Source organism: Macrobrachium rosenbergii, chromosome 30 (genome assembly GCF_040412425.1).
Source record: "Macrobrachium rosenbergii isolate ZJJX-2024 chromosome 30, ASM4041242v1, whole genome shotgun sequence".
NCBI lineage: Eukaryota > Metazoa > Arthropoda > Malacostraca > Decapoda > Palaemonidae > Macrobrachium > Macrobrachium rosenbergii.
In genome coordinates, this window is record NC_089770.1 from 33,799,517 (window position 1) to 33,812,080 (window position 12,564).

General features: G+C 38.2%; 1 protein-coding gene and 1 long non-coding RNA gene across 3 annotated transcripts in view; one reads left to right on the plus strand and one right to left on the minus strand.

Annotated features, from left to right (window-relative positions):
* Window positions 1-12,114, minus strand: part of LOC136854806 (uncharacterized) — a 31,038-nt gene extending 18,924 nt beyond the window's left edge. Inside the window, exon 1 of the long non-coding RNA XR_010857812.1 lies at window positions 12,017-12,114. This is a non-coding gene — a long non-coding RNA (uncharacterized lncRNA). The remainder of the gene's footprint in view (window positions 1-12,016) is intronic.
* Window positions 1,940-7,206, plus strand: LOC136855168 (uncharacterized). 2 transcript variants are annotated; one of them, XM_067132081.1, is made up of 7 exons: window positions 1,940-2,076; window positions 3,569-3,619; window positions 3,793-3,822; window positions 4,721-4,783; window positions 5,775-5,892; window positions 6,120-6,293; window positions 6,564-7,206. In XM_067132081.1, coding segments are annotated over exons 1-6 (384 nt in total). In that variant the 5' UTR covers window positions 1,940-1,955; the 3' UTR covers window positions 6,121-6,293; window positions 6,564-7,206. The 2 variants fall into 2 exon arrangements, with proteins under 2 accessions (XP_066988182.1, XP_066988183.1); XM_067132082.1 differs by lacking the exons at window positions 3,793-3,822; window positions 6,564-7,206 and having other exon boundaries at window positions 6,120-6,256.
* Window positions 12,115-12,564: the final 450 nt, after the last annotated feature.

Consider the following 12,564-nt stretch of genomic DNA (forward strand, 5'->3'; position numbering starts at 1 on the left):
TGAACATGAAGCAAAAAGCAGGCCAGCACAACCAAACATTAGTCAAGGACTAATGTTTATCGCTTCGTCTCATCCTGAGCGAAGAAGACGAGCCATCTGGTGATGACTCCACATAATGACACATGAGCTCCCTCAGGCGTACTCTTGGTTTCTCTCTAGTTCGTCAACAACTCACTTCTGCGCCTAATATATTAATCGTGATCTTTTCCTTATCCCCGTCTGGCTTTGTTAAAACTGTGAAGGAGGTGGAGAGAGAGAGAGAGAGAGAGAGAGAGAGAGAGAGAGAGAGAGAGAGAGAGAGAGACAATAATAATAATAAACAGTATCTGCATTTATAACCACAAAGAGACTGTCGAGTTCAGTACGAAACTTTATTCCTTTTGATTACACGCGCAAGTGGATGCAGCCTCCTCGACGCCATCAATGGAGAAAGTAACGAAAATATGTATAAAAAAATGGAAGAAGAAGAAGCGGAAGAAGAGGAAAGGGTAGACAGATTGCAGGGGAGAATCAGGGCTTCATTTAGACATAAAGACGGACAGACAGAGGCCGTTTGACTCCCTCCCTCTCTTGAGGGCTGGACACAGCAACATCACTAACTGATTGATTGATTGATGCAATGCACAACATGCAAAATAAGCAAACTGGTTCTTATTAATAATAATTACAAGATATTAAATCAAGTGTAAATCAATCATTCAGATGGAATTCCATTCCAGTAATAATAATAATAATAATAATAATAATAATAATTATTATTATTATTATTATTATTATTATTATTATTATTATTATTATTATTATTATTATTATTATTTGGAAGGAGTATAAACATATTTTGACTGAACTACAGAGTAATTATGGAATAAATGTCAGGTCTTCTTTTCGAATACGTGTAGAAGAATGACAAAAGAAAGAGATTCATTTTCAATTGCTCTATTATGAATTGCAGCTTCAAGTTCATGAAGAGAGATGATTGCACTGCAGTCAACTGGAACGCAAATCAGCTATTGGGATTAGGTTTTTAGGCATCCAATTTGAAAACAGGCATCCAATTTTGAAAACTGATTATTCTTGCTCTCTCTCTCTCTGAACTCTCTCTCTCTCTCTCTCTCTCTCTCTCTTTGTCCAGAACTTTCTCCTAAAGTTTTGATGGGATTTTACATCTTAGATACAGATAAAACTGATCAAATGAGATCTTGACTGATGTTGATTGTCTGCCAAATATCAACAACTACATCTGAACCTGTTTGCCTGGTTGGTCCCAGTTACAATAGGGCATGCAACGATTACCTTCCATTTATTAACATAAGAACGGGAATCTCTCTCTCTCTCTCTCTCTCTCTCTCTCTCTCTCTCTCTCTCTCTCTCTCTTCTCTCTCTTCTCTTCTTCTCTCAACAAATGAAAGGGTGAGAAATCTGCACACACACACAGACACACAATCGGAAAATATCTCAAAATTTGGTATGTGAAAGAAAGTGAATCTTTGTTATGTATCATATAAAAATGTCCTTATCATCTTCATTATTATCTCTGCTTTTCTTGTTATCATAGGTATTGCCATTTCTGTAAGATAAAATCCATCTTTATTCATTTATATTTATCCCTCAAAATCGAGGAGCAACTGTTTAAAGCGGTTTTCCAACAAGTGGCATGAAAAATTTAGTTGGGAAAGTCTTATCATGACCTTGTGATCTCTGCTTTTCTTGTTGTCAATTCCAAACCTCTTCTTAATCATCAGGCCATGATGACAGCACCGGAGACACATATTCCTCCCCCCACCCCGCCCTGCCCGGCCCCCACCCTATCTATCAGTCACCCACTTGAACTGTGGCCTGAGGAAAGAGACAGAATGTGCTTGGACAGTAGAATGAGTCATGCGTCTGACTAATGTATCCTCTTGAGGACTGAGTATATAAAGACCTAGGACTGCGAAGGAGAGCCAGTGAGAGCCATGAAGCTTGCCATTTTTATTTTCTCCTCCATCCTGACATGGGTACATTTCGCCCACTGTCAGGACTGGACAGAAGTTCTCATTACAGAAGTAAGACTAGTTAAGGCGAACACATTGGAAGGTAATGTAGAGATCCATTCACTGTCAACAATTTTACAATATCTGATTTTTACAGGAATAGAAATCATATGGGTTTTTTTAACTAATTCTGGAGTCACCTCAATGAGATCATTTTAACATTATTGTTTTATTTATTTCATTGAGCTGTATATTTTATCAACACCTCTCTGCTGTTGCCTTCCAAAGTCTTTTCCTGTTTCTTCTCTTGTTTGAGGGAATAATCATTCAAGTCTACTTCCTTTTCGTGCCATTTCTTTCTGTCAGATTTGTCAGGGAGGCAAATTAGAGACAGTGTGTTATCTGGTTGATTGCAAAAACAACGCCTTTCCCATGGACTTGATCTTCTTCATTCTCTCTGCTCTTCCATCATCACTGTCTTCCTGCCCCAGTTGATGTGGGAGGGGGTAATCCTGCTTGGAGCCTGGTTTTGCCCTGCTCGGTATACTGGCTCTGCCATGTGGCCCGCTTGACTGCAGGAATTGAATTTTCCAAACTACTTTATGGTAACCTTAAAGCTTCTTCTTGCTATAAACTCTCATTTGTTCCACTGTCCTTGTATTCATCGTTGATTATATCGAATGTGTTTTTTTTATTTTCTATTAGATAGGATTTTTTGCTTTTAATTCAACAAGGGAATATCACATTCACCATATCATATTTCCACTAAATTCTCTTCCAACTAATTATTTCAAGTATTTCGTTACTCCAGAGCAGATGGATTTATATTTGATGACCTCCAGGAGAAAATGTGCTTGACACATGCAGACTGTCACCAAAGCAGCTTTTGTTATTTCTGGAGGTTTTCATACTAATCATAGCAGGTCAGCCCTAGTATTATATTGTCCACTTCTGATTGTCACCAGCTGAAGATTCAGCTCACCATTATTCTAGCAATGAACTGAATTGAGTGATCGCAGATATTCCAGCCTCTAGGGAAGGACATGATAGTGGTTTCATCAGAAGGATTGAGCTCCAGGAAAACTAAATCCTATTTGATGACCCCATCTTAACCACAGGTGGTTCTCCTTTTAACAATTTTGTAAGTTTCCTCTAGGACTCTGCACATGCTATTTACTTTACAGGGCATCTCAATTCTCATTCCAATGAGGTGCTACATTGTCACATGCAAGCTTATACCAGAGTCCTAAGTGCTCATACTGTGGACGATATTCACATTAGTTTTGTTGATGCAGATTGTCATCAGTTACAAAGGATCTGTACTGATCCTTTCAAGCAACAGGCAAGATTGCCTTCGTTTTAATGACATGCATTGATGTTTCTGTGTATATGTTTATTTATTGGTTAAGAAATCTCTAATTGTTATTTTATCAACTCGTTTTTCTCTTGTGATCACATGCATATGGAGAAATTTCTTGTACAGAATCTAGGCTCGCAGATGAATGACATTTGAGGCGTTGTCTACGTGAATAATGACTTCTTACTTTAAATCAAATCAGCGAAATGAAACCAAGTCATTTCCAATTTCATTTCAGGAATGAAAAACCTTCAGCAGAAGCAAGATGAGATACTGGATAGGATGAGGGGTAAGTAAGGAAGAAATTTACTTCCAAGTTCTTGTAACCCTTGATAAGTATTTCTTACCTTCCATGCAAAGTATCTGGTCTAACTTTTGGCGATAACTGTAACAGTGTATTTTAATTTTCACCCATCTGACTTCACTGAAAGGTTTACCAATTATTCCCTACTCTCCTTTCAGGATATGAGGAACTTTTGCAGAAAATTCCAGGTAGGTTTAAGGTATTGAATCTATGTGAAAGGACTTGAAAATCCTTGAGAAAATAAATTGTAGTGATATTCTCCTTCTTGCATGGGAGTGTAATAACTCCCTGGGAATAATTGTGCATGGCAAACATAAGTGTATTCATCAATATTATGGCAAGAAAATGTTTACCAGTTTTGTGATGTATATTCTCAGATATTACCATGTATATTATACTGTAGTTTCTTACTAATAACGCAATTATCAACGAAAATTGTGAGGAGTACACACACACACACACACACACACACACACACACATAAACTCTTCATCTTGAGTACATCCTATGTGTTTCAGAGGTCCTTGGAAGGAAGGACTTGGAATTCTTGAAAAACATATCATCAGCGGGTACGTTTTTATCTGAAAGGGATTTTACACAATTCTTAATCTATGATCTACTGTTTTTGTAATATATCCCTATGCCAGGAGTGAAAAATAAATGTCACCAAGTTTTATATTAAATTGCTGATTTAGCACTACAATACAGGACTTTGATATTACTTGAACATATTACATGCAAAAATCTGAATAGGATTTAAAGTGCATAAGAGTGACGCGGGATTATCTTTCCTTCCGGGAGAACAAGAACTGAAATCTTTCCTTCACCAGGAAATATCTGGGGTCATCTCTTTGTTAGAGACTGGAGGAACAGTTCGGTAAAACTTATGCTCTAAAAAAGGAAAATACAATTCTTACATGTCAGCACATATTCTTAGATACCCAAATTGAATGACACTGAAATGTTTCTATCCCGATTCATTATCAGTCATGATGGTGCTTCATTTACTCATCTTTCTATGTGAGTTTTGTCTTCAGGAATGTGTGGAATGACTACTTTGTAACTCCAATATAACTTTTCCCTCAGATAAGTGCTCAGAGGGAAGCCATTGCAGCGACGGTTTTGTACGGAATGGTGAGCGCTGTGAAGGTGAGAGAGAATTTAGACTCATCACTTTTTTTCCTTCTTCATCCGTTCTTCCACACTTTGCATCAACCCATTGTTTACCACTAGAAGAAATTATCATTTTGCTCATATTGCCTTTCTTTCCTCACTGTCCCTTTTTATGCATCTTTTCCACAAGTAAAGAGTCACTCTAATCCCATTTCCCTTTGTCACTGTAGCAGTCAGGGGCTGCTAGGTTGCAGGTCTAGGCTGCTTGCTGTAGAATGAATGCGCCCATAGGGAAATCCGGGAACTTATTCTGGCTGACATCCCGCAATCAGTATAAATGCTAAGGACAAAAGGGCAAAAGCTTACATAACAAAGTCGTAGAGGAACATTTTGAATCCGTTTATCTATTTCACAAGGAATCTGGACATCATTTTGAGAAAACAAATACTAATATGCAAGGTGTGAATAATGTCTAGGTTTTGTGAGGCGGTTTCTGATTGACTCGACGTCAACAGTCGCTGGTAAACCGAACTTCCTCATTGTGCAGTTTTCAGAGTACTTACTCAATCCTTCATAATCAGAGAAACAATAGGACACTTTGGGTGATGTAGCCATAGATCTTGTATCAGATCTTATTATGGATCTTTCCCCTTTCATAGTTAACCCTTGTCCATCTGATGACCTTTCAGTAGGAAATGGAAACTCTTTCTATAATAGGATCAAATAGGTAGAATCCAAGTCACTGTTCCATCTGCCTTTCCTGTTTCAAAGAACATTTGTCCTTCCGTAATATAGAAATCTTATCTAATATTATGACGGTTATGATTTCGTAATTATCTGTCATGCAAATTTAAAGATTTAATTGTTTTTATCCAGCATACTCTTAATTCCATGTCCCTATGCAGGGTTTAAAAAAATTACAAGCCCTCTTTGTCTCCTGAAATGACTTTACTTGCCCTATCTCAGAACAAACAAGACCATTCTGCAATGCCTCTTTTCTCAAAACTATTCATTTACTCCCGAACAGACATCGACGAGTGCGCCCAAGGGATGGCTGAGTGCAGCCCCATGCAACATGCAGGAACTCCATTGGGAGTTACAGGTGCTCTGCAACCCGCCTTTCGAGGGAGATGGACGAACCTGTGGTAAGGGAAGATGAACCCTTGTCTTTTTAGTCTTTCCCAACAGGGTAAAAATCTGTGAACAAAGTCAGCAGAAAAGAGCTAAATTGTTTCAGTTTACTTTGTTATAACATCACCTACTTCCTTATCTTTCATAATTCAGCTCATGAAAGCTCAGCGCTAATGTCATTCGGGGTCATTTTGACTCTTATGTAACCCTCCTCTTTACTGGAACCTCATCTTCCTTCCAGAGTTCTCGTGCAAAAAGCCCGGCCAAGGTCATCGAGGGTCTGGGATGCATAAAGTTTGAAGGAAGGGGTACCTGGCAGCAGGTAAACGCCACCTGCCAGCAGGCAGGGTGGCGTCTCCTCCAGGAATTTGACGTAGGGCTTTGCAGCAAGCTGACTGGGCTTTTCCAATTCAAGGTAAGTTACTTCCTGACATAAATCTAAAAATAATACTTATCAACAGAAAAGAGAGAGAGAGAGAGAGAGAGAGAGAGAGAGAGAGAGAGGTAACAATTCAAGAGTGTTATCAGTCAGCAATCATCTAAGAAATATTTTCACAAGATATTCCAGAAATAATGATAAAGCTTATATTTCCAACCTATTTACCGTAATTGTCCGTAATGTTTTGATGCACTGACTAAGTTTTCTTTGCTTTGATAATTTTTCTTTAATTCTATAATTTCAAAGGCCAATGGATTGGGGTGTATGAAGGGAAATGGCAGGAGAGTGGAGTCCCTGTAGAAGAAGAGCTTTGGGTGCCAGGTAAACAAAGAGACACTTCGAAGCCTTGTAGCCACATTGGATGGGATTCTGGTTCTTCTTCGTACAAAGTGAGTCGATATGATTGTTCATATAAGGGCTGGGGTCTCTGCCAGGCTGTCTTCTAATTAACAGAAGTCAACATTCGGTTGATTCTGAATGTGATGCAGAATCCTGAACCCTCCTTAGGTTGATGAAAAATGACTTTGTGATTTCCCTTATAGTGAATAATGTCTGTAGGATACTTTATTCCTTCCTAACTCTCGATCCTCTCAGTTAATGACATTGTTTTGCTGAGGATGAGAACTATGATATTGTTAGATACATATATGTTATAATATTCATTCTGTTACATTCTGTTTTAAGTTTTCCTGGCTTACTTAGTCTGTTGAACTTCATTGATGCTGTTCTGTATGAACCTCCAAGAATTTTATTCTTGAGCTTTGCAAAGCTATTTCGTAGGGATAAATATAACCTTTTATTATACACATTATGATTATGGGATATGTTTAACATAAAATGGAATTGTTATTCTCTATGTACCATTTCAACAATATATGCAATCTAAGCACTTGTTCTTTTACTGAAACCTTTTTTATATATTTAGAACTTTTTTAAATGAATAAAAAGAAGTGAACAAAGAGAATCAGAAATGTAAAAAAAAGTAAAAATGAAAGAACTTTTTAAAAACAGCTGTGAAAGCATGAGAAGAAACAGATGCTGATGAAGGGAAAGAGGTGGAAAATAAAAGAAGTGGAACTTAGGAATTTCAGAATAACATTGGTAACATTAAACATTGTGAGAAGAGATCAAATACTAATGCTAATAACTTAGAAGCATGAAAAAAGTAGAGAAAATATGGCTGACTGAAAATGTGAGATATCTTATTGTGAATAAAACTCTGCAACTTGTTTTTTTCCTTTCGAGGATTCTTTATCTCCTCTTCTTCTTCTTCTTCTTCTTCTTCTTCTTCTTCTTCTTCTTCTTCTTCTTCTGACAATGACACATGGAGGAATGACAAAGTTCCTGACGGATAAGTGATTTTGGTCAACGTCTTTTGCTTCTTAACCTTTTTACCTTTCGAACTTCCCCTCCTGTCTCCAGACGTCTGCCTCTGGGAGACAGACGAGAGACAGACCCCGCTGAATGTGCTCTGTCCATGTCCTTTTCGTCACCACGCAAGTGCTATTAGACACTTGACACGTCTGGTTTCATTTGGTTTTAATGGGAGTGTTTTGCATTGAGCGTTCTTGATACCGTGTCTGCAGAGGAAATTCTCCTCCTTCTGCGTCAAATACTTTTTTTCTCTTAGCAGTATAGCATATATTATATATAATTATATATATATATATATATATATATATATATATATATATATATAGAGAGAGAGAGAGAGAGAGAGAGAGAGAGAGAGAGAGAGAGAGAGAGAGAGTTAACTTTTCTCCAAATCAGGAAAATTCTGAAATGGACGAGAGAAAGACGAGAACAATGAGAAATAACACGAATGAAACTGAACAAATGGCTTACCGAGTGAGGTAAACACAACCACGTCACTAATGATCTCTGTTCGTCAAAGGTGCAGATAACACGGCCTCACCCGACGGCTGCTACGGAGCCAGTCAGTTACTGAGCTATCGTACACCCCTCCCAGCGGTTGGTCACACATACACACACACACACACACACACAAGAACTCAAGCACGTACGTACACACAGGAGAACGCACGTACACAGTTGTACATGTGTACGAAAGCACACAAAACCGGTTTTATATCTTATGACACTTCATCTTTTTAATCGGAGACTGGCCACGATAAGGCTGTCCCTGAATTTAGCGGGAATCTCTCTCTCTCTCTCTCTCTCTCTCTCTCTCTCTCTCTCTCTCTCTCTCTCTTCTGTTTCTCGCCTTAGTGTTATAATTAAAAACGCTTGCCCTGCTTACCTTGTATCAAATTATTATATTATTTTTTCCTGTAACAGATTTTAAAATATTTAGTGGGTGCTTTAAGAACTTTTGCTTGCAAAAAAAAGAGAAACATTTTTCTGACAAATATTTTAGACGATTTTTATAATCTTCCGAGAAACATTAAGTGCTTATAACCAGGGTCTTCTGAGTCCGTCACAAACAGCTGAGGAATTGTTTATTATTCCAATGCAAAGCATTCACCACTCTCTTACTAAGTTTAAACCATACTTCCGTCACACACAGAGAGGGAGGAAGTGGCTGAGAGAGACACACACAGACGAAAAAGAGACTGAGAGAGAGAGAGAGAGAGAGAGAGAGAGAGAGAGAGAGAGAGAGAGAGAGAGATGTACGGACAGGCGCAGCAAGGGAGAGAGAGACAGATAAATAGGGACGCGTGGTAGAAAGAGAGAGAGAGAGAGAGAGAGAGAGAGAGAGAGAGAGAGAGAGAGAGAGAGAGAGGGGAGAAAGGGAGAGAGACAGATAAATAGGAGTGCGTGGTAGAAAGAGAGAGAGAGAGAGAGAGAAAGACGTGGTAGAGAGAGAGAGAGAGAGGGTATGTGCAAAGAGGGAGAGAGTTGATTGCAGAGAGAAATACAGAGATTTAGAGAGAGAGAGAGCTTTTGAGAGAGAGAGATTGACGTGGTAAATAGAAAAGAGAGAAGGGTATTGAGCAAGAGAGAGAGATATGTGCAGACAACCAGAGAGAGAGAAGAGGAGAGAGAGAGAGAGAGAGAGAGAGAAGAGAAAGGGGAGGGGGGAGAAAAAAAAAGTAGAGAGAGAGATAGAGACAGAGTGGGGGAGAGAGAGAGAGAGAGAGAGAGAGAGAGTGATGGGGACAGAGAGAGAGAGAGAGACACGGACAGGCGTATAAGAGAGAGAGAGAGAGAGAGAGAGAGAGAGAGAGAGAGAGAGAGAGAGAAGGGGGGAAGAAATGGAGAGAGAGAGAGAGAGAGAGAGAGAGAGAGAAGGGGGAAGAAATGGAGAGAGAGAGAGAGAGAGAGAGGGAAGAAGTGAGAGAGAGAGAGAGATACGGACAGGCGTAGCAAGAGAGGGAGAGAGAGAGAGAGAGACAGAGACAGAGACAGAGAGACAGATAGAGATATGATAGAGAGAGAGAGAGAGAGAGAGAGAGAAAGACACTTTTTACAGACAGACAGACAGAGCGAGAGAAAGAGAGAGGTCAGGGACGTCCTTAATAAATAGAAAAGAACAATCAGACTTTCCATTGAGCAAGAGACATTTTGACACCAATTGTCCATTTGAAATGGTCAAAGTTACAAGAGGAAAGCTGATGAGTCAGAAACCAAAAACAAATGAATAATAACAAAAAAAAAGATAGAAAAGCGTCATTATAGGATATTGAAAAGACATTGAATGTTGATGAGAAGTGATGTTGATATACATACATACATACATACATACATACATACATACATACATAAATACAAAAATATATTATATATATATATATATATGAATATATATATATATATATATTATAAATGAAAAGATATATATTTACTAGCAAAGTCATAGCGCCCTCAATAGGCAGCACATCGAAAGCCACGCTAACCTGAATATCTCATCTGTTGAGATCGCAATTTATTCCCCAAGGGAATTTATATAAGTGATAAATGAATTGGAATCGTGGGGAACAATTCCCATTTATCACTTATATGGAGTCTCGTGACACGATACAGGTCAGATAGGTACTCTGGTCTACTAGAGGTATTTAGATTTCCAAGACATTTGCTCATCTTGAGAATGATTGTATAAAAATCACTGGGTGTGATAAAGTCTGGTTCATATATATATATTATATATATGTATATATATATATATATATATATATATATATATATATATATAACGCTCCATAACTATATATGTGTGTGTGTGTGTCAACATTGTGTATGTGTGTGTGTCCAGGACAGTTTTATCCTTTGACTTCTTCCATAGCAACCTAAATCTCAATTCAAGTCAACACCGTCATCCCTGCTCATCGAAGTCCATCTGGTAATGTCAGTTTTCTCTCTCTCCTCTCTCTCTCTCTCTCTCTCTCTCTCTCTCTCTCTCTCTCTCTCTCTCGTCTTTCATGTCATAGCTCGAATTAGATCAAGGCTAGACAAAAACTCATGTTCTTCCAAAATACACTTTTTATTCCCAAGCTTAACATGACAAAACAAAAGCAAAATTAAAGAAAGATAAAAACAGAAGGTCAAAGACTTAAAACTTCTGGCAAAAAGTAAATGAAAAATCAAACTCTCGGACTGGTAAATACATTTTGACACCAATCAATCACATTTCCCAAAACTAATGTCAAAGTCTGTCATGACCGAAACATAGTTATATGTCAGAAATTAATTAGTAACACGTGACCACTAACAAATCCCATCAGAAACAAAAGGTCACCTTTAAAATGTCACAAAGACATATAAATGCATAAATGGGAGAATTAGAAATGTTGCTAAAATCATATGAAACACATCCCAAAGGTTATGTAAAATGGTAAATATGCAAGACAATAAAGAAAAAAATATTCAGTAATTAAATGTCAATGAAACCAACTGAATACACAATTAACTCAATGTCCAATCGGGCATTTTAAAATTAAAAGATCACAAGTTCACCTTTACTGGCAAAAGCCAGCGATTTCAAAGCAGCACATTCACCAGTTAGTTACTGCCCGAATCCCTCATCTGCACTCGAGATCTCAATTTCTTCCCCAGCAATGACCCCCTTTCGGGTGGACTTACGCACGCACTCATAATTCTAGAACATTCTCCTGCCACTCCCTCGCGACGTGGAGTCTCGTGACACGATACAGATCAGTAGGTCAACACTTGGTCTACGCGAGGCACCTAGATTTCCAAGACTCAAATCCTTTCGCTCATCGCGAGAACTACGGTTTACAAACAGCCTGGTCTGCGCTGACACAAGTGTTCATCATCTGCCCATAAAGGTTTCATCACATCTTAAACATGCTTGACACTGTCTCACATTCCATCAAGGGTTATGACATACATTTCAACGCTCCATAACTATATGCTATTTATGCTATAGGAGTTGTCAATATTATATATATATATATATATATATATATATATATATATATATATATATATATATATATATATATATATATATATATACTTTATACCTTCCTGAGTACAAAACCTTTAAAAGTCATTTTTATACTCGCGAATATCATTTTAAGTAAACATCTCTAACCGTGGTGAAAAAATTGATTGTACGGGCAAAGTGGACTGTACGCTTAACGTTACTTGGTCAAAAAACCGCTAAAAGCCCTACGTAACAACACCACAAGGCTCCCTTTGCGGTTTCTAAATTACTAACGAAGATAACACGCTAGTATCATTAATGATCAATACCACAATTAAGTACTTTTACTTACTGAGCAGTCCCTATAGCCATGAACTCAGATCATGAGTTGCTGTGAGACACAACGAGAAGTACGCGCCACTAGATATCACGTCTACTCAAAAGTTGAGTCAAGAAGCTGTCCGCTCCGTCCGCATTCGGGTTTTATTGGAGAAAAAGAGGCAAATTATACAATAACCACGAACTCAGAACAGACTTACAAAGTTTACATGAACATAAAACCTTTAAGATAATTCTCAAGTTCGTTATCAAAAATAAATTCCAAATATAATATTGCGCAATTTCAACGTATTGGTTAAATGCAGTAAATGAACTGGTGGTGTGTGACAATACAACCTTGGGCGACGCCACGCCCATACAGTGCACGCACATACGCATACACGCCCATAGAGGTTGCGATCAGAGGGCGGGGAACAACTACCCTTCCTTTCCCTCTCCCGAACTCTTGACCTCGAGTTAATGGCCTCTGGCGAGAGGTTCAAACAAGATCTGATAACACCTTCAACTATTACTATACTTGGTGCAATGCATTCACTAAGAGTTATTTCATATATAAAATGA

What these genes read in the sequence shown, in the direction of transcription:
- LOC136855168 (XM_067132081.1), top strand. Translation starts at nt 1,956, where the DNA reads ATGAAGCTTGCCATTTTTATTTTCTCCTCCATCCTGACATGGGTACAT. An exon ending in ACTTTTGCAGAAAATTCCAG is followed by an intron (nt 3,823 to 4,720) that starts GTAGGTTTAAGG and finishes CTTTTCCCTCAG; the next exon opens with ATAAGTGCTCAGAGGGAAGC. An exon ending in GAATGGTGAGCGCTGTGAAG is followed by an intron (nt 4,784 to 5,774) that starts GTGAGAGAGAAT and finishes ACTCCCGAACAG; the next exon opens with ACATCGACGAGTGCGCCCAA.